Source organism: Melopsittacus undulatus, chromosome 5 (genome assembly GCF_012275295.1).
Source record: "Melopsittacus undulatus isolate bMelUnd1 chromosome 5, bMelUnd1.mat.Z, whole genome shotgun sequence".
Classification (NCBI taxonomy): Eukaryota; Metazoa; Chordata; class Aves; order Psittaciformes; family Psittaculidae; genus Melopsittacus; species Melopsittacus undulatus.
In genome coordinates this window covers 12,665,359-12,688,272 of record NC_047531.1, presented here as the reverse complement: position 1 = coordinate 12,688,272, position 22,914 = coordinate 12,665,359, and the positions used below count along the sequence as shown (strand labels likewise).

At 36.7% G+C, this 22,914-nt stretch overlaps 1 protein-coding gene across 6 annotated transcripts in view; it reads left to right on the top strand.

Annotated features, from left to right (window-relative positions):
- The window catches only part of NRCAM (neuronal cell adhesion molecule), a 154,054-nt gene that overhangs the window by 80,664 nt on the left and 50,476 nt on the right, over positions 1–22,914 (top strand). For all 6 annotated transcript variants that reach the window (XM_034063144.1, XM_034063141.1, XM_031053605.2 and 3 more), the window contains 8 exons: positions 3,480–3,668; positions 8,144–8,249; positions 11,185–11,381; positions 12,300–12,422; positions 12,814–12,984; positions 15,589–15,700; positions 17,948–18,132; positions 19,525–19,656. In XM_034063144.1, the coding sequence (XP_033919035.1) occupies positions 3,563–3,668; positions 8,144–8,249; positions 11,185–11,381; positions 12,300–12,422; positions 12,814–12,984; positions 15,589–15,700; positions 17,948–18,132; positions 19,525–19,656 (1,132 nt within the window). In that variant the 5' untranslated portion in view covers positions 3,480–3,562. The remainder of the gene's footprint in view (positions 1–3,479; positions 3,669–8,143; positions 8,250–11,184; positions 11,382–12,299; positions 12,423–12,813; positions 12,985–15,588; positions 15,701–17,947; positions 18,133–19,524; positions 19,657–22,914) is intronic.

Sequence of the window (22,914 nt, the reverse complement as noted above, 5' to 3'; positions counted from 1 at the left end):
CATGTTGTTACTCACAATCAGCATCTCAGCAAGAAGCACAGACGATATAAAAAGTGATATTTTGCTGTGTACGTGAGAGCTGTAGATAATCTTATTTGTACAAATCAGTGACTAGAGTCCTGAATGAGCTGCCAAAATGCATGTGTTTTCCTATGAAAAAGGTGGGACAAAATGTCTGAGTTACAAGATTTTATATAAATTATCTGGAGGAAAAGGCAATGTGCTGTATAAATACTTCAAGTTTGGAAATTGAAGCTTTTACATTGATCTGCACTTAGAGGCCTGGCCTTATTTTGTAGCAGATAATATTGTGTCAAAGCAATGTTTAGTTCTACTCAACAGCTGTTGTATTCATACTAAATTATGTCAGATTTAATCTTGAGTATATTCAACAAGAGCACCCAGTTGTGCTGACAAACCTAAAATCATTTTCTGTTAAATATGTTCTATCACAAGCCATTTGGGCACACTGCCTCTCTGAAGAATGACAGTCAGTGTGCAAGCTCAGCTTTGTAATTCATGTTGCCTGTTGAATTCCCGTATTGTATCCAAACATCCCAGCAGTAGGATCAATAGATACCCTACTGGAACCTTGCAGTAGCAGAGGTAGACAATGTAAGGCATTTTATTGTAAACGTAAGGCAGGTATTACTTTCACAATAATTTTAATTACACATGCCTGACTCACCACTGCTTTGCTTGCCTATTCATTTGTACTTGTTCAAAGGGAATGCAGTTTGATTTTAAAATACCCTCAAATCACTGCAATAGTCATTTTACATGGTGAAAGAACATGTCAATAAAGTGGATAACAGGTTTTCAGAGTTTAATAAGGAGAACTGAAATTTTGCTTGAAGAAGAAACAAAAGTCAAAGTTCTCTTGTAGAATACTTCAAAGAATGTCCTGTAAATCCTGGTTCAAACACATTGTACAGAGAGGACACCTTGTTAATTGCAGTGATGCTGTAATGAGGAGATGACATAAAGATCAGGAGAACAGTGTATGAGAACCTAGTTTAACTGGAAAGGAGCACACAGCTGTAGTCGATGGAATAAAATCAGCTCTTCTGGAGAGCACTTCATTGCAGGAAACATGCTGGAGTGCTCTCAGGCACTCTCGAGAGAAGCCTTTCTCCTTCCCTTTACTGCAGTGGGAGCATAGGAAACTATATGCCAGAAGTGGGACGGAAGAAACATTCTCCCCTTCCCGAGGTAAATCCCCAGGGCTTTATGGCACTCATTTAAAATATAGGAAAGTTCAGGTTATTTTTCTGTGAAAGTCTGAGTATTTGTCATGCTTTCCTCTTGTATGCCTAAACCACTTTTGGGGTAATTTTTAGTTAGGCTTGCAACTTTGTCTGCTTCTGCAGTTCCAGTTTGGATAAATAATTATGCAAAGGCTAGAACTCAGGTGTTCTCTCTTCTGACGAGTTTTGTAATCTTTCTAATCTGCCATAACAAATACTTGTTTCATTATGGTGTGCAGCACTGTAGATAGTTTTGAATATAAGTGATTTGCCTTCTCATGTGATGCCCCAGTCAGTAGTTCCCAAGAGCTCCAAGAAGCAGTCCATCTCTAGCAGTTTGACCCTGTGGGCTATTTTGATTTTGAAACAAACTTGTTATAGATAGTGACAGTAAGAACTGGGGAGTGTGATGCATTAGGTTAGGATGAGATGTTGAGTTCTACATACACCTCAGTTCTGGTTTCCAATTCCAGTCTCTGTTCAGAGAAAGACCATTTGCAGCAGCAGTTAAACATAATTTATTCTGTAACATAAAGATCAAGGGAGATTCCTAGCACAGAATGATTAAGTAACTTCAGAAAGCACAAATAACTATTTATTTAACATTTGTAAGACAGCTGCTTCTTTGCAAGTCTTGCTAGCACATCTGCAGATAGCTGAGGAAGTGCTCTCTTCAAGGTAAATTAAAGCTGATCACTATGAACTTTCTGATGCATCTGGCATTTGGGAGCTTCCTCAGCTGATGTCCATTTACTGAGAGTGCATTGTGTAAGTGTTATTTCGATTTCTAAGGCTGTATTCTTACAGCTCTTTGTAGGTAACTGGTGATGATGATGGGGCTTGTGGGCAGCTAGTTTTTGCTCCTTCAACATTCTTCTAAGTTAGAGCTTTGTCCTGAATACAGTAAGACTAAGGAGGGAGACAGAATAATTCTGCCCTGGCTAATGTGATCTCTCATGCTTGGTTGAGGCAGAAAATCTAGCACATTTCAAAACCAGATTTCTCTGGCTTCATTTATGCCACCCATTCACAAAGTAAAGAAGGAGAAGAGAGCTTGTAGTGAGCTGCCAGTTAATTAGATTTTGGTTTCAGGCTAGAAATGACAAAGTATTTTATGTTACATATTTTGTGTGGAATCAGAAATCCAGGAATAGGAGCGTAGGTTCCTATGCAGTTTATAAGTTAGCAGTGGCAATCCATGAAGTCTTCTGTATTCAGTTTACAGCTGTCTGTTGGAAAGAGTTCCAAAGTAGGGAGAAGTTCATGAAGTTTACTCAGCAGATTTGTAGTCAGACACGTTTTCATTGGAGTAGATGCCTAAAATAACCTTTTCCAAGAATTGTGCAGGGTGTTTGAAAGAGAGACTAGGTGACCATTCAGAGCTTTAATCCCATAGATCTACTTCAGGGGAGTATTTCCTTTGGTATATACTGTTTTTTTTAACTAACTGGACTTTATACTTGGTGCTTTATACTTGATGCTTTATACTTCTTATGAGAGGCATTTGTATTTCCATTCAATGAGGTTATGAGAGGTGTTATTATAGAATCATAGAATAGTTAGGGTTGGAAAGGACCTGAAGATCATCTAGTTCCAACCCCCCTGCCATGGGTAGGGACACCTCACACTAAACCATATCACCCAAGGTTTCATCCAACCTGGCCTTGAACACTGCCAGGGATGGAGCATTCACAACCTCCCTGGGCAACCCATTCCAGTGCCTCACCACCCTTACAGTAAAGAACTTCCTCCTTATATCCAAACTAAACCTCCCCTGTTTAAGTTTTGACCCGCTACCCCTTGTCCTATCACTACAGTCCCTAATGAATAGTCCCTCCCCAGCATCCTTGTAGGGCCCCTTCAGATACTGGAAGGCTGCTATGAGGTCTCCATGCAGCCTTCTCTTCTCCAGGCTGAACAGCCCCAACTTTCTCAGCCTGTCTTCATACGGGATGTGCTCCAGTCCCCCGATCATCCTCATGGCCCTCCTTGGGACTTGTTCCAACAGGTCCATGTCCTTCTTATGTTGAGGACACCAGAACTGCACACAATACTCCAAGTGGGGTTATGATCTAGGTGTCCTGAGAAATTCTTGAATTCTTAGAGCTGTGTGTAACAATTATTCCTAGATATAGTATGTAGACTGCTGGTATTTCATAGTATTATTAAGATATGATCATTCAAGTCTCCATACTGTCTACATACTATTATTCTCTTATTTTTATTTGCCAGGTTTCTTGTCTATATTCACGTAACTATTCCAACCTACCTAGTCTGATGAAGTTGAACTTCATTCTTCAAGTGTGATTTACTCAATGCAGCCTAAAATCATGATGAAAAAGAAGAGTATATCTGCAAGCAAAGCTTCCTTGGTCCTCTTTCTGTGCCAAATGATTTCTGCATTGGATGTACCTCTTGACTGTAAGTATTAACCTGCTAAGTAAATGCAGAATAATGGAAGATTAGTTAAATAATTTCTGCATAGGAGGATGACGATAACTCCAACATGGAGCTGAATGTGGAGTGTGTTTGCTCACTTCAGTCAGGATATCATGATTATGAATAATTATACTAATTTGTTGAATATTTTCAAAAACTGTATATAAAATTACTTACATTGCTCACTTGAGAAGGGTTAACAGGATTCTCATGGGTACTCTCACTTCAGTATGCCTTGATTGAACATTTTATTTGATGAAATAAAGAGCATCAGAGAATCCCAGTTAAATGCTATTTGTGAAATTAAGATTTTATTTGCTGAAACCCCAGGACAGTTCCTAGTTCCCGTAAGCAAACATCCTTATTTGCATATAAGAGGTTTCCAGGAGCTGATATGAGATCTCGTAAAAGGATCAAATACCTGAAATTCAGACACTTGGAAGCATTTTACTTTTCTGATCCAGAAGAGTAAGTTAGGCTCTTAGATTTCCTAAGCAGTGCCTGAAAACAGTTATGTACCTAACTTTTAAGTAAAAGTATGTGTGCTGAGCATGGAACTCTAGAATTAACCAGTGAGGAAACTTCTAGGAGAGGGGAAATACCAAGATTTAAAATTCTTGTCTAATGTAAGACAGTGTTAGTGGGGAACCTTGAAGGTAGCACAACCGTGTTGAAAGCAGTGGTCAGTGGTCACTGCTGCATTTTGTAGTTCTGATAACTAATTTTATTAAATTATTCATGCTTCAGGTTGTTATTTTCTTCTTGAGATAAGCACAATCACATTTTCAGAATTCAATGAACCGTGTTGCACCTCACAGTGACTCTTCATTCGTTAAACTAATTACCATATGAGAACATTAGGGCTGGTGTTAAATTGATGGATTAATATACCAGTAAATTTGCCTATGATTCTAATCTGCATGGCTTTCTTCACCTCCATGTTTTTCATCCTTTCCTACCTTCCATAAATGCATGATTTTAATTTAATAATCATTGACATACATTGCAACTGCTTTGGTGGTTTTTCTTCCCCTGTATTTACAAGCCTCTCAAACCAATGACCTGTATTTCTGTAGCAAGATCAATATATGTTAATAACATCAGACTTGTGCTGTGAATGCCTTTAGAGCAATAAACTGTGGCTTAAAGAGAGTATATAAAAATTTGATGAATTAATGTTTTTATTTTTCTTCCTAAATATTTTTGTAGGCTAGAAACACTATTTTAAACCCATCTTGTAGTTTAGGAATAAATGCAAATCATGCACCACTCTAATATCTATTGCATAGAGCAACACTACAGGTTAAATTAGTGAGAAATGCATCAATATACAAAAATGAGTAACCCTTTAGGATGTGTTACTATTAACTTGCTCCCTCCTGCATAAAGTTTAATAACTTTGTTAGGCCTGATACTATCACATACTTTTTTTTTTAGCCAAAATCATACTAACTGAAATTACATCCATAATGATGTTATTGTTTTCATAAATAATGGTTAGAATGGGCTAAGGGAGAGCACCACCAAGGCAGGATATACATTTTCTGTAGGTCTTCCCTACATACCCACCGCAGAGGCCTGGCGGTGAGAACATACTTGATCAGTTGAGCCTTTAGGTTTCATGCCAGTTAGCAGTTCCTATGCTTGTCAGTGTCTCAAAGCAGGTAAAGGATAACTGACAGTGCAGCTGGCAGAAAGCAGTTTGACTTGCTCTAAAACATTGATGAGAAGAAAATTGTGCAAAATATTTGAATTAAGCAATAAAGATGTGACAACTAAAATTACTTTTTTTTTTATTTATTTTTCAAACCAAACGGGGTTGCATGTTTGTTGAGCAGAATTAAAAGATTTCATCTTTGTAATTTTAGCCTGAAGCATCTTTGTTCTTCCATATGGTCATATGGGTGGATTGATTTTGACTGTAGCATGAGGGCAGTGCCCTCCATTAATTCTGATTTGCTGTCTCCTCAGTATCAGTGTCCTTGCAAGGCGAAAATCATATATCATGGTTGCCCTTAAAAAGTCAACACTTCAGAAAAGTTTCTCATACTATGAACTTTGAGATAAACTTAGTAATATCTGACTCAAAAGAAATTGTGGCTGGAATTTCAGGCATCGCTGCATGGGCTACAGTGATAAATGTTTTAAATGTTTTCTTTTTAATGGTGACCAGTGTACTTGTCAGAGATACTTACTTTCCCTCTCAAAAATGCTAATTTTCTTTTAACTAACAAGTGTTTCTCTTTAATCTCCATTTGTCCATTCAACTGCTGATTCTGATGGGGGAATAAAAGCAAAACTTCTAGAAGAATGTAAGTTCCTGTCCACAAAAACTAGGCTGTGTGCTGCTGAAAATTAATGCTGATTGTGTTGCAAATCGAATTTTCAGTCCAAAAATGTGTGATTCTGACATTTTGTTGACTACTTGGTTTGCTGTAGCTAGATGCTTTGTGCATGCAGTGTTCAGAAAATAAACCAGTGTTCTCATATTTTGAACAAATTAACTGTGTGATTTTTGATGGTGTGCTATCTGAACATTAAGATCTTTACTCAATATCAGCATGAGCAATGTTTTATTACTACTTTCAGGAGTAAATATGTTTGTTAAAAATAAATTAATTGGAATATATGTACTAATATGCTATTGCACATGTCCGAGTTGGAGATAATTTTATATCCTTAAAGAATAGTGGATACAGTTATTTCAGTGTAACTCATCTTTTATGGGATTTCCTAAATCCACTCTAGTGTCATGGTTAATTTAGTAAGTTTTACATGCAGTGCATAGCACAGGAGTAAAGGCCTCAGGTCCTTGATGTACATCAGGTGGAATATCCTGTACATTGAGCAGTATTCACATCTTGTCCCTTTTCAGAATGTGCTTGCTTTTCCCAAGTGACCATCTGAGGTGTATAGGCCCCAGGAACTGCCTCTGAAAGAGAAAAGGAATGTCTTCAAAATGCTTCGCTAAGGAAAGACACAAAAAGTCATCATCATTTAAAAATGTAGCCTTCCTCTTTTAAACACTCTCCTCTATCCAGTGAAGAAAAGGAGCAAAACCCAGCTCCACATATCCTGTTCTGTTCTGCTTAGCTGCTAAATCTCGCTATGATTCCATTATTTGATTTTTGTGGGGTTTTTTGTGGGTAGGGCTCTATAGGCAGCTACCTCTGCCTGTGCAACAGAGGACTTGATGTATAATGGTAGGGAAGACTTAAAATAAAAATCACACTTTTACAATTTTAACTGGCTAGAATGAAGCATGAGTATACAGCTACTGCAGCAATTGAAATATTTTGCTAAAGTGGCTAGAAATGACCCAAAAGTATTAGCAAAGGGCACGGGTGGACAGACAATTTACAGTATTTAGACAGGGATGTTCACAAGCATGTTATTAAACTGGTTCCTTTAGATGACACTAAAGTATAAACAGATGAATAATGTTAAGGAAGACACCTTTCTCACTTTCTTAATATCATAAACAGGCTTGTTTTGATGCAAAAACAGACACAGATAATGGTAACAGATTATAAATTAAATAGGTAGGTAACAACTACTTTGTCAGATGATTACATTCTGGTGTTTGCTACTCATTCTAGAGAACTTGATAAACTTGATAAATCATAAACATTAAATGTTTGGTTTTCCTGGGGCAGTTCACAAGGTTAACTGTGTTTTTGTTTGGGTTTTGGGGTTTTTGGTTGGTTTGTTGTTGGGTTTGGGTTTTGTTTGTTTGTTTGTTTGTTTGTTTGTTTTTGGGGGGGTTGTGGTTTTTTTTTTTGGTGTGTGGTGTTTTTCTTTTGATTGTTTGTTTGTTTTAAGGAGAATCAGTATTAAGCTTTTCCTACATGTTTCCTCTATTAAAAACTAGTTACTACTTGGTTAATCTTTTGCAGTCTTTTATTTATAACACATATTTTACTCCTGAAGAGTAGCTTCTAAAAGCATGCTTTGTAGATTAATTCAGTGTGTTGAGCACAATAAATGTGTGAAAAGTTTAAACCCATAGAGAATTTGGAAATATGGGAAATGTTTAGAAACACAAAGCAATGTATTTTTTTTCCTTCTGTGTGGTAAATGACATTTTGTGTGTATATATGTTTCACAGTTCTTCATTCAGGATATGCTGGGTTTAGAATTCAAGTGTCCTTTGGTTTTGTGAAAATCAGTTGAAATCTGATGTATAGAAATGATATTCCTTAAACTTTTTTGGCAAACATCTTCATCTGCTGTAAATTAGCATAATTAAGTTGGAAGTTAGTACAGCTACACTGATTTACAAGAGTAGAGGGCTTCCGCTTCCTGATACAAAGGATGCTTTAATCCCACTGTTCTGTCAATGATTTTGTTCATTATTGCAATATTGCAATTCTGCTTTCTCTGCTTACAAAACTATATCACATGTACTTTGAAAATATTGTTAAATTCCTCTCTGTTTCTTATATTCCATAATGAAGTGTCGCAACCTCCTACGATAACTCAGCAGTCTCCAAAAGATTACATTGTTGACCCTCGAGAGAATATTGTAATACAGTGTGAAGCGAAAGGAAAGCCACCTCCTAGGTTAGTAATATTTTATTTTGCTTTTGTTGGCCTAACATCATAGGAAGACTAGGAGAAAATAACTTTTGTAAATTAACAAGTATATGCATGTGTATGTGCTTGAACATGCATAAACATGCACTCCTATCTTTGTAATTTAAACAGCTCATAGTGGCATAAATTTGACTCTTTCCATACTTGAAATTTAAATTTTTCTATAGTCATCAAGCAACTGTATTTTTTTTTCTCCTCAAAACTCTAACAATAAAAAAACTACTGGATTATTACATAAGCAGATAGCTAAATGCATATGGAAGGCACTAGGGTGTGTGCCATATAATCAACTGAATCATATTCCAGAGTCAGGCAGTGTGTAAGAAGAGTGAACACTGAACAAATTGAGAGTAACACTAATAAATGGAAATCTAGTGTTTTGTAAATAGTTCCATTTTAGGGGCCTTGTCTTGAAATACATAAACGTTTTGTCTGAAGTTATGTAATGTGTATCAATTTTAAGGATTGGTAGCTTTGGTTTAGCAAGTGTATTTAATAGCCATAAGTTTTGGGTCTGGCAGAAATAGTAACTCTGTGTGTGGATCAGATTCCTGATCATCTTCCATTTTAAGGCCCTGTTTCAGTGTCTTCAAAGATTTGAAAACTACTCATTTCAAGATATTGATTTTGTGCAGTGGAAAGAGTAGAAGCTGTGATACACTCTGGTATTACTAGTTGACTACTCCTGATGTCAGAGACTATAAAGAGAATTGTGCATCTTTTTGCTATGAGTATTATGCTACAACTTACTAGCAAGGTCAGTCTATAATTGTTTAGTCAGGCACAGACAGAGCTCATTAAATATAGTTCTTCTGAATAACCAGGGCTTTTTCTACATTATTCCTTTGGTTTTCTTGGAATCATGGTCATTATCATGCTGGGCAGCAGAATGGAAATAGATATTATCTATGATACTATTACCCTTTCTAGTGTTCTGTTACTGGTAGGAGTTACATAAAGCCTCTGTGTCTAGCAGCATTTTAATTTAGCAGGCACGATACCAGTCTCAAGAGTCTGGGTGTTGACCTGAAGGATCAGATGATTATTGTGTGCTTTGGGACAGCTGTCCTGCTTCTGCAGGTGTTTCTCTTTAATGCCTTTTCATTTACCTGAGAGAACAAGAGCAGTGTCTGTGAGACTGACCTATCTGAGTCATGTGCCAGGGCTCGTGGCTGTACAACTTCATCTTCCACATCAAACTTGTCTCTCTCTTTGTTCACCTACTACAGAGGAAGTGACAGGATTTAAGTGCAGAATTTTCTGAGGAGTTGTCATGGTTTAAGCATTTTATAAACTCATGCTTATTTTTGCTTCTTTAAAATATATGACATTCAAATAATTTATTTCAATAGTTATAACAATAACTATTGTAGTTATAATAATAATAACTAATATTTATTATTATAATATGAGTTCTGATCCACCAGTCTTGATGACCTGCAAATGCATCTTGGAATTTGAGCTGCTTCAAAGCTCTGAAATGGAAGATAAACTTTCTCAGCCCAGAGTGTGAATTCTTTGTTAAAACTGGGTAACCTCTTATTGGTGAAAGCAGTTGGCATAAAGGTTTATGGAGGTGCTGCTACCTGTAGGTTGAGAACCAAAGATTCTGACTTTCATGTTATCTCAAATTCAGGTGTTTGTACCACACTTGCTACTTCTCATTTGGAGCTACATAAGAGTTCTCTGTATCCTTCAGAGCTCTTGGTAGCAGAGGATTGCAGAAACCCCATGTTCCACAGCTTCACCTGCAAGGTCATAAGGAGCAGGTTGACCGTTGGTTCACTATGCACGCTGTTCCTTCCAAAAACAATGCAGTGTGGTGCAGTGCTGCTGGTCAGGTCCAGTTCTTCTGCTCATCCTTGCTACAAGGTGCAAATAGCATGTCCAGTACTGCTCTCCTGCTGCACAAATAAAATCCTAGCTGTCAGCGCACAGTTTGAGTCACTTGTAAGGTACTGGGAAAGGTCTTATTCTAAGTTTCTACTTTTACAAAGCATTCTAACCTGTAGGCATATATAGCATTTGTGTTTAAGATTACAAAGATGAACTGTAACAAGTAAGAAAACTGCTGTGCATAGCATTTGAACCTGTCAGTGTTCAGCACTTCACAGGTGTTGATTTAGTTATCAGTAACTGTACTTTTGACCATTAACAAAACATAAGTAAGTAACTGGTGTTTATAGCAGTCTAAGTTGCAGGCTGCTTTTTTACATTTTTTTAATGAGTTCTAATAGTCGTAATTTTTAAAGCATTTCTTGGTTTGAGTAACACCAGTATAAATTTACTAGGGTAATTATGGGCTATCAGACTGCTAAATTTAATTTAAAGAATCACAGTTGCTTGTGTTAGAGTAGTGAAATCAAACTTACCACAGTCTTTAATTCACTTGTATAACTTTAAAATGGCCAAACCAATTAAAGAGATGGTCTCCTGCTGGGGCCTAAGATGACATATTTCAGCCCAGAGCAAGTTTTCAAAGGCAGGTTTATAAACTCTTTCAACAATAGGTTTTATAATGGAAATGCTAATGCAGCTTTAGCAGTATCAGTTTGTGCAGATGTTACTGTATCATCTTTAGTAGAAAGAAAATCAGTTCTTTTCCATATACAATTAACTGCAGAATCTTTTTAATGTTTTTTTTTTAATATTGACTTTGAAATGGCTCCTGTTAACGAGTTCAGCCAAGCCTTTTATCTCAAAGTATTGCCAGATTTCTGATATTAAAAAGTGCTCTATTACTTTATTAGTTAATTTGGTTTGGGAACAAGTCTTGCTTATCTGCTAAAGAAAAAATACCATGTATTACTGAAAGTTACTTTTTTCTTCTTTCTCTCCCTACAATCTGGAAAAGGAAACTGAAGAGGAAACTTTTCTTTCTTTTTTTTTTTTAATATTTTAGCTTCTCCTGGACACGCAATGGAACTCATTTTGATATAGATAAAGATGCACAGGTAACAATGAAACCAAATTCAGGGACCCTTGTCATAAATATTATGAATGGTGGGAAGGCAGAAGCATACGAAGGAGTATACCAGTGTACAGCAAGGAATGAAAGAGGAGCAGCCATTTCCAACAATATTGTAATAAGGCCCTCTAGTAAGTGAAGCTTTTAATGTTCATAAAATGTGAAACACTTTGGATTGCTTATTTTCTTTTTTTTTCTTTTTATTTTGCCTCTTTTTTTTCCTCTGTCTTAAAAGTTTAATCATCAAAGTGTTAGTATCATGAAGCTTGTGATATTCAGATTTTATAATGTATTGCATGTTCTCTTCAGTATTCCTTAGAAAAATTCATAACCAAAATGCTTTCCTGACTTTTTTTTGTATGTTTGGAATACATATGCATGCACGTAACTAGGGAGAACAACTTGTATTCTCATTTTGTTGAATTTGTTCCATAGTTTTAATAATAGCTTTAATGCAGAACAGATTTGGATCAAAAGGAAGATATAGCTAAAAAAATGGGATTAATGGTAGACTGTTTCTACAGCTTTTTATCTCAGATCAGTTTTTCAAGCTTCTTGGCTTAAAATGTGCTGTTCTCACATGTTCTTATAAAACTGTGTGTATATTACTGTTTCATGAAGGTTATCTTTTTTTTGTAATTTGGTGCATTGCTTTTTTTTTTCTCCCCCCCATTATTGTAGTTAAAACTAATACTATTATAGAATCTTCATGGTGTAGCCAAAATGATTTGAATCCATTGATAATACTTTCAGCAAATCATTGCTGTACAACATGTTTTAAAGAAACCCTACTTTTCTTCTAAGAAAAAGCAAAAAAGAACAAAGATTAAATCTTCAGTAAGCATGATCAGACTCAACATTCTGATGCATGAATTTCTTCTGGTTTTCTGGAATATTAGGTATTTTCCTTAGATTCTGGAATTTTTATCATAGAATCATAGAATAGTTAGGATTGGAAAGGACCTTAAGATCATGTAGTTCCAACCCCCCTGCCATGGGCAGGGACATCAATCCCTAGTTTTTATGTGTGTTAAAATGACTTTCTGTAGGATCCCCTTTGTGGACGAAAGAAAAACTAGAACCAAATCAGGTTCGAGAAGGTGATTCACTAGTGCTACACTGCAGACCTCCTGTTGGATTACCATCGCCTATAATATTTTGGATGGACAATGGTGAGTTTGGTTTTTATGCAGAATTAGTTTACTTTTTGCAGTTTTTCTATACAGTTTATCATTGCATACCAAGACCACTGATGGTGGGGCTTGCCTCTAGGTTAAAATTCAGATAATTTCTATTTCTGTAGAAACAAAGGAGTAAGCAGACATGCAATCCAAAAGCATGAAGCCAAAAGCATAAAGCCAAAAGCAGCTAGAATTCTTAATGTAAGCTGTAGATTAATCTGCTGGGGAGGAATGGGAAGACAAGGGAGCTCGGCAGGAAACTTGGAAGGGTCTGTATTTACAAACCCCCAAACAGTGTAATCAAGCAAATGAGGAGTCTGCAGATCATAATGATGGATTGTGTATTATAATTGAGATAAGCGTGTTCTTGTTTTTCCCTTAGCTTTCCAAAGGCTGCCTCAAAGTGAAAGAGTTTCCCAGAGTCTAAATGGAGACCTTTATTTTTCTAATGTACAACCAGAAGACACCCGGGAAGACTATATCTGCTATGCAAGATTTAATCATACACAAACTATACAGCAGAAACAACCCATTTCTGTAAAAGTCTTTTCAAGTAGGTATTGCATTACTTAATTACATGCTTCATAGTATTTATCCAGGATCATCAAGTTATTTGCCAAATTGAAGTAATGTTACACTAGGGAATTTTGTCATTTTAACTCTGAATAAGAAATTACATTAATGTATAACCATAAAAAGTAATCTCCAGTTTTCCTGACATATAATTCTTTTTAAAAGCTGTAATTTTTTTTTCCCTTTATAAGGCTTTGTCTTTTAAAACGATGTTTTGTAGGATTTGAATTATTAAAAAAATACAATATAAGGAAATTAACAATTTTCAGATGGTTTTCGTATCCAAGAATATCAAATTACTATGATTACTGTAACTATTGAAACAAATTAATCAATCATTTGATTAACTCACCGTGGCCATATCATCACCTTTTGATTCCCAATACTTTGATTTACCCCTCTTGTATGCATTCTTCATGATATTCTGTTTATTTCAGTGGATTCATTGAATGACACTATAGCTGCTAATTTGAGTGACACTGATATTTATGGTGGTGAGTTACACTGGTCCCCACTGATACTCCTTGTTTCACAGTAGCATCTAGTTAACTAACTTCAGCTCCGTGGCTACTTAACCTTTTGCTCCTTTTTCCATTTCTAATAAAGGTATCTTATTAGTGCTGGTGATAATACATACTTTAGAAAGGGACTGCACAGTATGATCCTTACAAGTATTTAATGTTTCAATGTTATTTTAACTTGTGGCTCATAAAAAGTATAAACTCTTGGAAAAAGTGAGTCCTTTCCAACTGGGTCAGATTTTAAAAATTGCCTGTTTGATTGCTTCTCTACTGTGCTGCTTCTTTGTATTTGTCCTCCAATTTACATAGTAAATGTGTTCATTATCACTAGGACTATTCAATATCACATGCTGCATAATAATAATAACAACAACTAAGCATTTAACAGATGCAGTTCACATTTAACAGCTTATTGAATCTACCATTCATTTTTAACATATTTCATAAGTGTAAAACTGGAGTTAATTAAAATCTAAACACTTTAATACTCTCTGTATAAATAACTTCTTAGGGGAAAGATGAGTTTTGTTTGTCGGGTGTTTAAGCTGACTTTTACATTAATCTATGTTGAGTGGTCTTTTGTATATTGTGAATTAAACCCTTCCAAGCAGGTGTATGTATGTTTAATGAGGCTGACTTTGGAGCAACACTGATACTGTAACACTTGAGGTTCTAGATTCTCCACTTGTTATTATGTGAGATAGGTAGAAAATAAATGATATTTGTTCTATATGTTTTTTTCCTTGTCAAATGAGGCTTTGTATGTATTAAATCATAACTCATGGGAATCTAAAAGAAAACAGGGGCACGGAATGTTTTAATTCTCTGCACAAAAACAAGATGTCATTTGGGAGCAAACAAGAGCTATGTACCTGAACACAGAATGATACATTAGCTACAGTTAGTGAGGAAAACACCATTCAGTTATCTCACAACTCAGAAATACCAGAAGTACTTCTTCTGAATGTTTGTAGACTTGCAAAATGCATCAGCAGTCCTTGGCAGTGCTGAAACTGGGTAGATTAGTTACTGCCTGTGACTATCAACTGTGATCTTGACTCTAGACCACCCTTTTCTCCTGTCTTTAAGCTGTTTGTGTTCTGGTTCTTAAGGAATTCATAGCACATACAGCATTTTGTATTTATGTTAATCTAGCAGTAAATCTTGTACCCTAATAAAAAAGAGTTTATGTTTCTGATCACATTTTTTAAAGAATGCATTAATTTACTGTAAAGAGTCAGACTGCTATTGCAATTTAGAGCAACTTAATCCTGTATTTTGAAATAGATATAAAAGAACACGAGGGTATTTACAGAAACCACTCTATTACTATAGAAAGCACTCTTATTGTGACTTCCATGTAGGCACATGAAATACCATAATATTTCAAAAGCCAACAGAGCATGACATCAGAAATGGGTCTTATATTTATAGCTGTCTGTTTACTGTGGTTATTTTTTGTGGGTTAATCTATGGTTCTTTATTACCAGTCTGAGGAACAGCTTGAATTGAAGTTAATATATAGCAAGAGGAGAATACAAGGCCTGACTTCTGAAAAGACACTTCACATTGCCTAGAAAATATTGAACAAAGCATATTACAAAGTCAGGTGTAGCTTTTATCAGCTTGGTTTCTATTTCTGAATACAATAACTTTGCTTTATTTGTGTTTTAATGAAAACCCAAAAATTTTGGTAACTTTCAGTCTTGCATTGTTACTTCTGTCAGTGACCTCTTATTTTCCATATTATTTCTGCTGAAGTCAACAGGGGCTGTTTAGGATTAAGGCTGCATAGTTGCTAGGTAAAACTATGTATCAATTGCTCCAGTCTTTAATAATAACATTTTTCATGTGTGCTTTGAAAATTGTAGCATTTAACAGGCTGAGATATGTCTGTCAAAAAACTAATTTGTCAAGCTGTGTAGTTGTGTAACACAATGATTTTTAATTGAATGGCCAATGTGGAGTGAAACGTCTGTCCATAATGTGAGAATGGATGTATGTACTTGATCAGTGTTAAAATTATATTTAGAAATTAGTTGTTTTATTTTTTCTTGTTTCAGCGAGGCCAGTTACAGAGAGGCAGCCGGTTCTGTTAACACCAACAGGTAGCACAAGTACCAAAGTGGAACTCAGAGGAAATGTGCTTTTGTTGGAGTGCATTGCAGCTGGATTGTGAGTTACCTTTTACACAATGTTTTTGTAAATAAAAATACAGAAACAGAGGGAAACATTTCAGAGATGTTTAAAAGTTACTATTGTATAAGCTTACGTATTTCAAAGAAGAAGCAATGTAAAATGGAAAGAGGTCTTTCAAGCATGTCCACCACTTACTTGGGCATAATTAGATTTTAGAGCTGACTATGGACATAAGTATGGTCTCTGCCTTCTCTTATCCCCAGAATACAGGGTTCAGGTTGTACCACTATTTTTTTAAAAGCACACAAGGATGCTGGAGAGGAACTCTTCATTACTGATTGCAGTGACAGGACAAGGGAGAATGGGTTCAAACTTAAACAGGGGAAGTTTAGACTGGATATAAGGAAGAAATTCTCTGCTGTAAGGGTGGTGAGGTACTGGAACGGGTTGCCCAAAGAAGTGACAAATGCTTCATCCCTGGCAGTGTTCAAGGCCAGGTTGGACGGAGTCTTGGGTGACATGGTCTAGGGTGAGGCGTCCCTGCCCATGGCAGGGAGGTTGGAACAAGGTGATCTTAAGGTCCTTTCCAACCCTAACTCTTCTCTGATTCTGTGAAATGCCATGGGGTAAACTTGGACACAAATCTGCAAGATTTCACTCAGGAATCAAACCTCTGGGGTGTTTTTTCCTATGTTTACAATTCTTAGGCTCTCAGATAATATAAAAGTAGATAAGAATCTGCTAGTCTGACATGTGCTAATAATTACGGAGTAGATCAGCTAGGTAGGAGCTGTTAGAACATACCTTTAGTTTCTTACATCTAGTTTCTCATTGTAATTAAATTTAATTGGAATTATTTTTTCAATGTAAGTCGAGTTTGCTTTTGCTGGTTATTATGCAGGTAGAAAATTACTAAAGAGCAGTTTAACATTATGAATAAATTAAGTTTCATTGTCAGGAAGAAATCTGAGAATAGATTGGGTCTTGCAGAAATAGAAAATCATTAGTACCTATTTCAGGAACTGTGAACATGTTTACAGTACACAGAAGCATATAATGCAGAGTGCTTTGAGGTAGCCATGAGGAAAGCCAATAATCACAAATGATGCAGCATAGCATCATGCACATGTTCACTTGCCTAAGCTCCATAGGGCACACTCATGCACAGCTTGGGATAACTTGATACAAGCATCAGTGCAGTGTCTGTGTCAGCTGTGGTCTGCTCAGGTATCTGCATCAGCACCACTGGCAAAACCATACCTAGGAGTGGGAGCAGCATCATCACGTCAGGTAATCTTCATCTGCAATATAGTTACATGCTTTTTGACAACTCTGTAATAAAAGTATTCAGTGATCCAAACTCCAGTAAAATGGCTGGATAAAAACAGGGGGGAAATAGAGTATTATACATTATATGTCTTTGTGTCTTTAGCTGTCATGTAGTTTTCTGAAAAAAAAAAACAATGCAATGAGGAAAGCTTATATAATTGTCCACACAAGACCAGGTTCAGATTTTCTTTAAAACAACTGTTCCTAATTACTGATGCCATAATTAGAAGTCACTTTTGCTAGGTGTCTCCATTACAAAGTAACTGATAATAGACTACTAAGAGAATATTTGCCTTGATTCATTACTATTTGTGATAAGACATTCTACTCAATAAGCAACACTGTGTAATTTCTTGTAATTTTGGAAGTATATCCCCATGTATTTGGCTGACTTCCAACTTCAGCGGACAACATGAGGCATAGCCAAGATTTAGGTATGGTTCATTGACAAGAATCTGTACTTGACTCTGCACTGACCTTTTATTCTTGATTCCTTGTAGGAAATATTTCTGTCTCCTTACAGCTCTGCTGTAAAATTTATGACAATCATGAAGCGTTAGGATATTGCTCACATAAAGGACAATTATATACTTGTCATTTTCTAGAGGCTATCTTTTAAAGCACCATGAGCATCAATTTAATAGTATAAGTGCAGTAAGATTTGAAATACACTTCATTTATTAACCATCAGGATTTTAGACTAATCAGCATACAAATGTATTCAATAATTATGAAGCCTATGAACAGATGGCCATTGACAATGTTAGTGACACTTGTCATTTCCTAGAGACAAATGCTGGCATATTTTGCACATTTGCTGGACATGTCCCAGAATCTGGGTAAAGGCTCTTAAAATAGTTATTTGTAAAGCATATGTTCAAAACATTAATGTATTGAACTCACATGTTCCGTTTCTCAAGCTCCTAAATTTACTCTGTGCTTTTGCTTCTCCAGACCCACACCAGTAATCCGTTGGATTAAAGAGGGTGGGGAACTGCCAGCCAACAGAACGTTTTTTGAAAACTTTAAGAAAACTCTCAAGATTATTGATGTTTCAGAAGCTGACTCTGGAAACTACAAATGTATAGCAAGAAATCCATTAGGTTCTGCTCATCATGTCATTTCAGTAACTGTGAAAGGTAATACTAAATTCATCCTTAATGTAGTACTTTCAGTGTCCAGAATGTGAGATTGAAGTAGGCTTTCTAAGATAAAATATAATTGAAAGGAAGAATGATAATGGAAAAAAAAAAGCCCAAACCCTGAGGAAATAATCATTAAATGGGCTGAAATCTAGCACTGGAAGGACATTATAATGTTTAATCTCTTTTTTTTTAATATGTCATTTTACAAAGCATCAGGCTAAACTGAGATTGTACAGTGACAGTATTAAAATCTTTTTAGTTTATACCAGTGCTACATTTATTTTTGATCCTTTAATTATCTGTTATTAGACTGCTTCTTTCCTTTATTTTGTATTCCTCCCCACCTCACTTCTTCGTCTCCTTATTTTATCTACTTTTTCTGCTCTCCATTCATTTAGTCCAGATTCTTTCTCTTCTTATTTACTATTATCTTATTTTTTATATTCTTCTTCCTTTTCCTCTCCTATTTTACATTTCTGGGTTTCTATCTTACTAATTTTTTTTCCATGATGATGTCTTACTAGTACTAAAACACAGTATGGTTGTCCAAATAGGAATTGTAAGTATGTTTTGAATGCCGTGAAAAAAAAGATTGGAATGACAGCTAATTAGTCATTGAAATAATCAGCTGTAGTGCTTATTTTGCATGCTAAATAGCCATTTATTTTTTTGTAGATCAGCATCATTTGATGATCACATTCAACCTCCTTTTAAGAGCAGGAGTTTAGTTTTCTGTTTGCATCTGTCCATCAATCCAAAATCTGAAATTTAATTGCAAGATGTGATAACATATGCTATTTGTGGTTATTTATTGAGAAAGAGATGGAGGCATAGTATTTTTTGATAAGAACAGTGTTCCATTCATTGTGATCCTTGTATGTTTTCAACTGTCTCAGGTAAACATCTGACCCCACTGCAATCACCCATTGAATTCAATGAGACTATTTCACCATTTCTAAATTTCACTTTTGGCATGTAATAAAACCTGAATTAATTTCTAACAGCCTAACTTCTGTGAGCATGGATATCTCTGAAGTTAATCAAAAGACCACTCTAGTCTGAGCAGAATTCTGCTTTCTGTAGGAAAGGCAAATTAGATTCAAAGCAGGCAACCCTAAATGAAACAAAGAACATCTTGCTGATTATCTCAGAATTTTAATGCATTGGGTAACCAGTGGCTCAGTTTAGCCAAAGTATAATCTACTAGTTAATAATTGAGTAATCCATATGTATACATATATTAAAAAAAGGAAATAACAGTGTAACTGCAAGTCTATTTCTATATATGTATTGTTTGAATTACCTTCCAGTTACCATGACTGTGCCTTATGATTTTCTGTATATAATTTTGTAAAACAATTGCTGCGTTTCTCTTCCTAACCCCAGCTGCCCCATACTGGATAACAGCACCCAGAAACTTAGTCTTGTCTCCTGGAGAAGATGGGACATTGATCTGCAGAGCTAATGGCAATCCCAAGCCTAGTATAAGCTGGTTGGCAAATGGCGTTCCCATAGCAAGTAAGATCCTTAATTGCTTGACAGGAGAATGAGTAAGAGAATATGAGGAATATCAGGGTGGGGTTTTTTTCAAATATAAATGAAGACCATGTAATTGAGTAGTTTTTTGCCTGACAGGTAATGCTGAATTATAAATGAGGTGATAAAATACTGTGGTTCAGGAAAGTGGAACAGCAAAATGTGCTTCTAATGTGCTTGATCACACCAAAATCTGTGACTGTACTCCTGGTTATTCTGTCTAGTGTTCAGCTGATAATATCCTTGTGGAGATGGGGCTGTAGTAACATAGCAGTGCTATGCCCCTTGTACAGGGCTATTGCTGGGATGCAAATTTTACTGCTGTGCTGCCATGGCAGTCATGTTTGCTAGATCTGTCCTCTGCTGCAACACTAACTTTGTCTAGGAATTGTAACAGTAACATAAAAAGTTAAGTTTTCACATCTGTGGATGCACAGAGCACTTCTGCAGGATTTGTAGCTTGGAGTATATTTGAGACTTTCGGGCTTCAGCACTAAAAAGCAGCAGCAGCAAAAAGGAATGAATGTGTCAGCAAGTGCTTGGCAAACAGCTTGTGCCAAGTAGGTGTCAAAGAAAAGGAACCCCTGTGGCAGTGAAACAGCTGTTTCTGTGTGCATGGGTAAGAAAAGAAACCCTGAGTTGGTGATTGAGTCACATAATTACTGCAGTGTTATGACTGGCAATGCTGTAGGACAGATACAGGATAACTGCTGCATATAGCACAACTTTACTTGGGAAGAACTTGCTGGAGGACACTACAGTGTCTGATCAGTTGGGTTTGCAGTCTACATAGCCTATAACATAAAATCACACTTGGCTCTTCTACCTTTATCCTTCCTTTCAAAATGATAGTATAAAAAGAGACAATATACCCTGTTGACTTGTAAGACATAATATGCTCTAAAATACTGGTCAGTGCTGACCTATTGAAAGTATGACAGTGTAACTTTAAGAAGTTTCAGGAGATATTTAAGTATGTTGATGAAGTAAACATCACAGAGTTTGGGACATGGGGAAAGTTTCTCTACAGTGAAAATCTAGGAGAAAGCAACAGGTAATCAAGAACCCTCATTAGATATATTCAAAGTATTTGGGGTACAAGAGAGATTAAACTGAACTGAAAAGAAAAATATGCAACTTTTTTGGGGAAAATATATATAAAGGGTATATGGGGAAATGGATAGAAATACTCAGCAAAGAACCTGTTTCAGGAATCCTAATTAAATGTGAGCTGAGATCTTTGGATGACATCAAGTTGTGTGATTCAGTTGATATGCTGGAGGGAAGGAATGCCATCCAGAGGGACTTTGACATGCTTGTGAGGTGGGCTGATGTCAGCCTTATGAAGTTTAAGCATGACAAGCACAAGGTCCTACACCTGGGTTGGAGCAATCCCAGGCACAGCTACAGGTTGTGCAGAGAAGAGATTCAGAGCAGCCCTGAGAAGAAGGACTTGGGGGTGTTGGTCGATGAGAAAATGAACATGAGCCGGCTTCAGTGTGCACTCACAGCCCAGAAAGCCAACCGTATTCTGGGCTGCATCAAAAGGAGCATGACCAGCAGGTCAAAGGAGGTGATCCTGCCCCTCTACTCTGATCTTGTCAGACCTCACTTGGAGTATTGTGTGCAGTTCTGGTGTCCTCAACATAAAAAGGACATGGAAGTGTTGGAACAAGTCCAGAGGAGGGCCACGAGGATGATCAGGGACTGGAGCACCTCCCGTATGAAGACAGGCTGAGAAAGTCGGGGCTGTTCAGGCTGGAGAAGAGAAGGCTGCATGGAGACCTCATAGCAGCCTTCCAGTATCTGAAGGAGGCCTATAGGGATGCTGGTGAGGAACTATTCATTAGGGACTGTAGTGATAGGACGGGGTAACGGGTTAAAACTTAAACAGGGGAGGTTTAGTTTGGATATAAGGAGGAAGTTCTTTACTGTGAGGGTGGTGAGGCACTGGAATGGGTTGCCCAGGGAAGCTATGAATGCTCCATCCCTGGCAGTGTTCAAGGCCAGGTTGGACAGAGCCTTAGGTGTGCCTGCCCACAGCAGGGGGGTTGGAACTAGATAATCTTAAGGTCCTTTCCAGCCCTAACTATTCTATGATTCTAAATTAAATAAATTCCGTAAGCTGACATTAACCACATCATCTAACAGCTGTATTACAGGAAAATGTCAATTTCATTTTGTATTGTAAAGATTGTATGTAAATATATACCATGCCTGCCTTATGATCAAAGCTTGGTACCTGTCATGCTCTTTCCTTTCTGGCTTTTTGGTGGTCTCAACTTCCTTACTATTTTTACATACTTACCATTTGCTTTTTCGGTTTGTTTTGAAGAGACTTTTGTTCTGCTGTCCTGATAGTATAACTTCTTTTCAGGCTTCCTGACTAGTAAAGTCTTTTTCACCTAGCCATGAGATTCACCTTTGCCTCACACTGCTGCCTTGTCAAAGCTGTAGGACATGCTATTGAAATGCCAGACAGGTACATATTCCAGAAAAGCAATGATGCATTCTTGCAGGATAGCAGTAAAACATTAAGAAATAGAAAGTTTTCAGAAGCAGCTGCAGGATGCCACCAAATTTCCTGCATACAAGGGCTGCATATGTTGGTTGGTCTTCCAGGAGGGATCGGCACAGAGTCTTATTGGAAGGAACTCAGTAAAAATTAAATTACTTTAACCAAATTACCCGTTCAACCTCAGTAGAGGAAAAAAAATAAAACCAAGAAATAAGTAAGTAGCTCAGCCTTATGTTAAAGGCCACTTTCACTGCTGAGGAAAGATGAAGTTTTATCCACGTTCAGTATTTAACTGCAAGTTGATTGGATTGGTTCCTGTACAAAGAATCTGTCAGGGCATCTAAGAAAGAAGTATTACAATCGCAGAAAGTGCAGTTCATAAGATTCTTGTGATGTTGTATTATTCTGAGTTATCAAAAGCTGGTCTGGAAACGACCAAGTACAGTGTGTCTTTTTGTTCACTTGTTACCAAATTATAGAACTGAGGCCCTCTTCTTCCAACTGAATGATTAGTAAATTACCGTAAAAGGAAACTAAAGCAGCTGTTTCAGCTTCAGGGCAGTGCTGCTAGAGCTACACCCATGGAAGGATTTCAGAGAGAGAGAGCTACATTTGAATTTCAAAGCCCTGCTGTCATCATATATCCCGCAGTGTGCCTCCTGTGGCCCAGTAATCTGTTTGCAATACTTTAATTTTCTGTTGGAAAACACAGCTGGGTGATG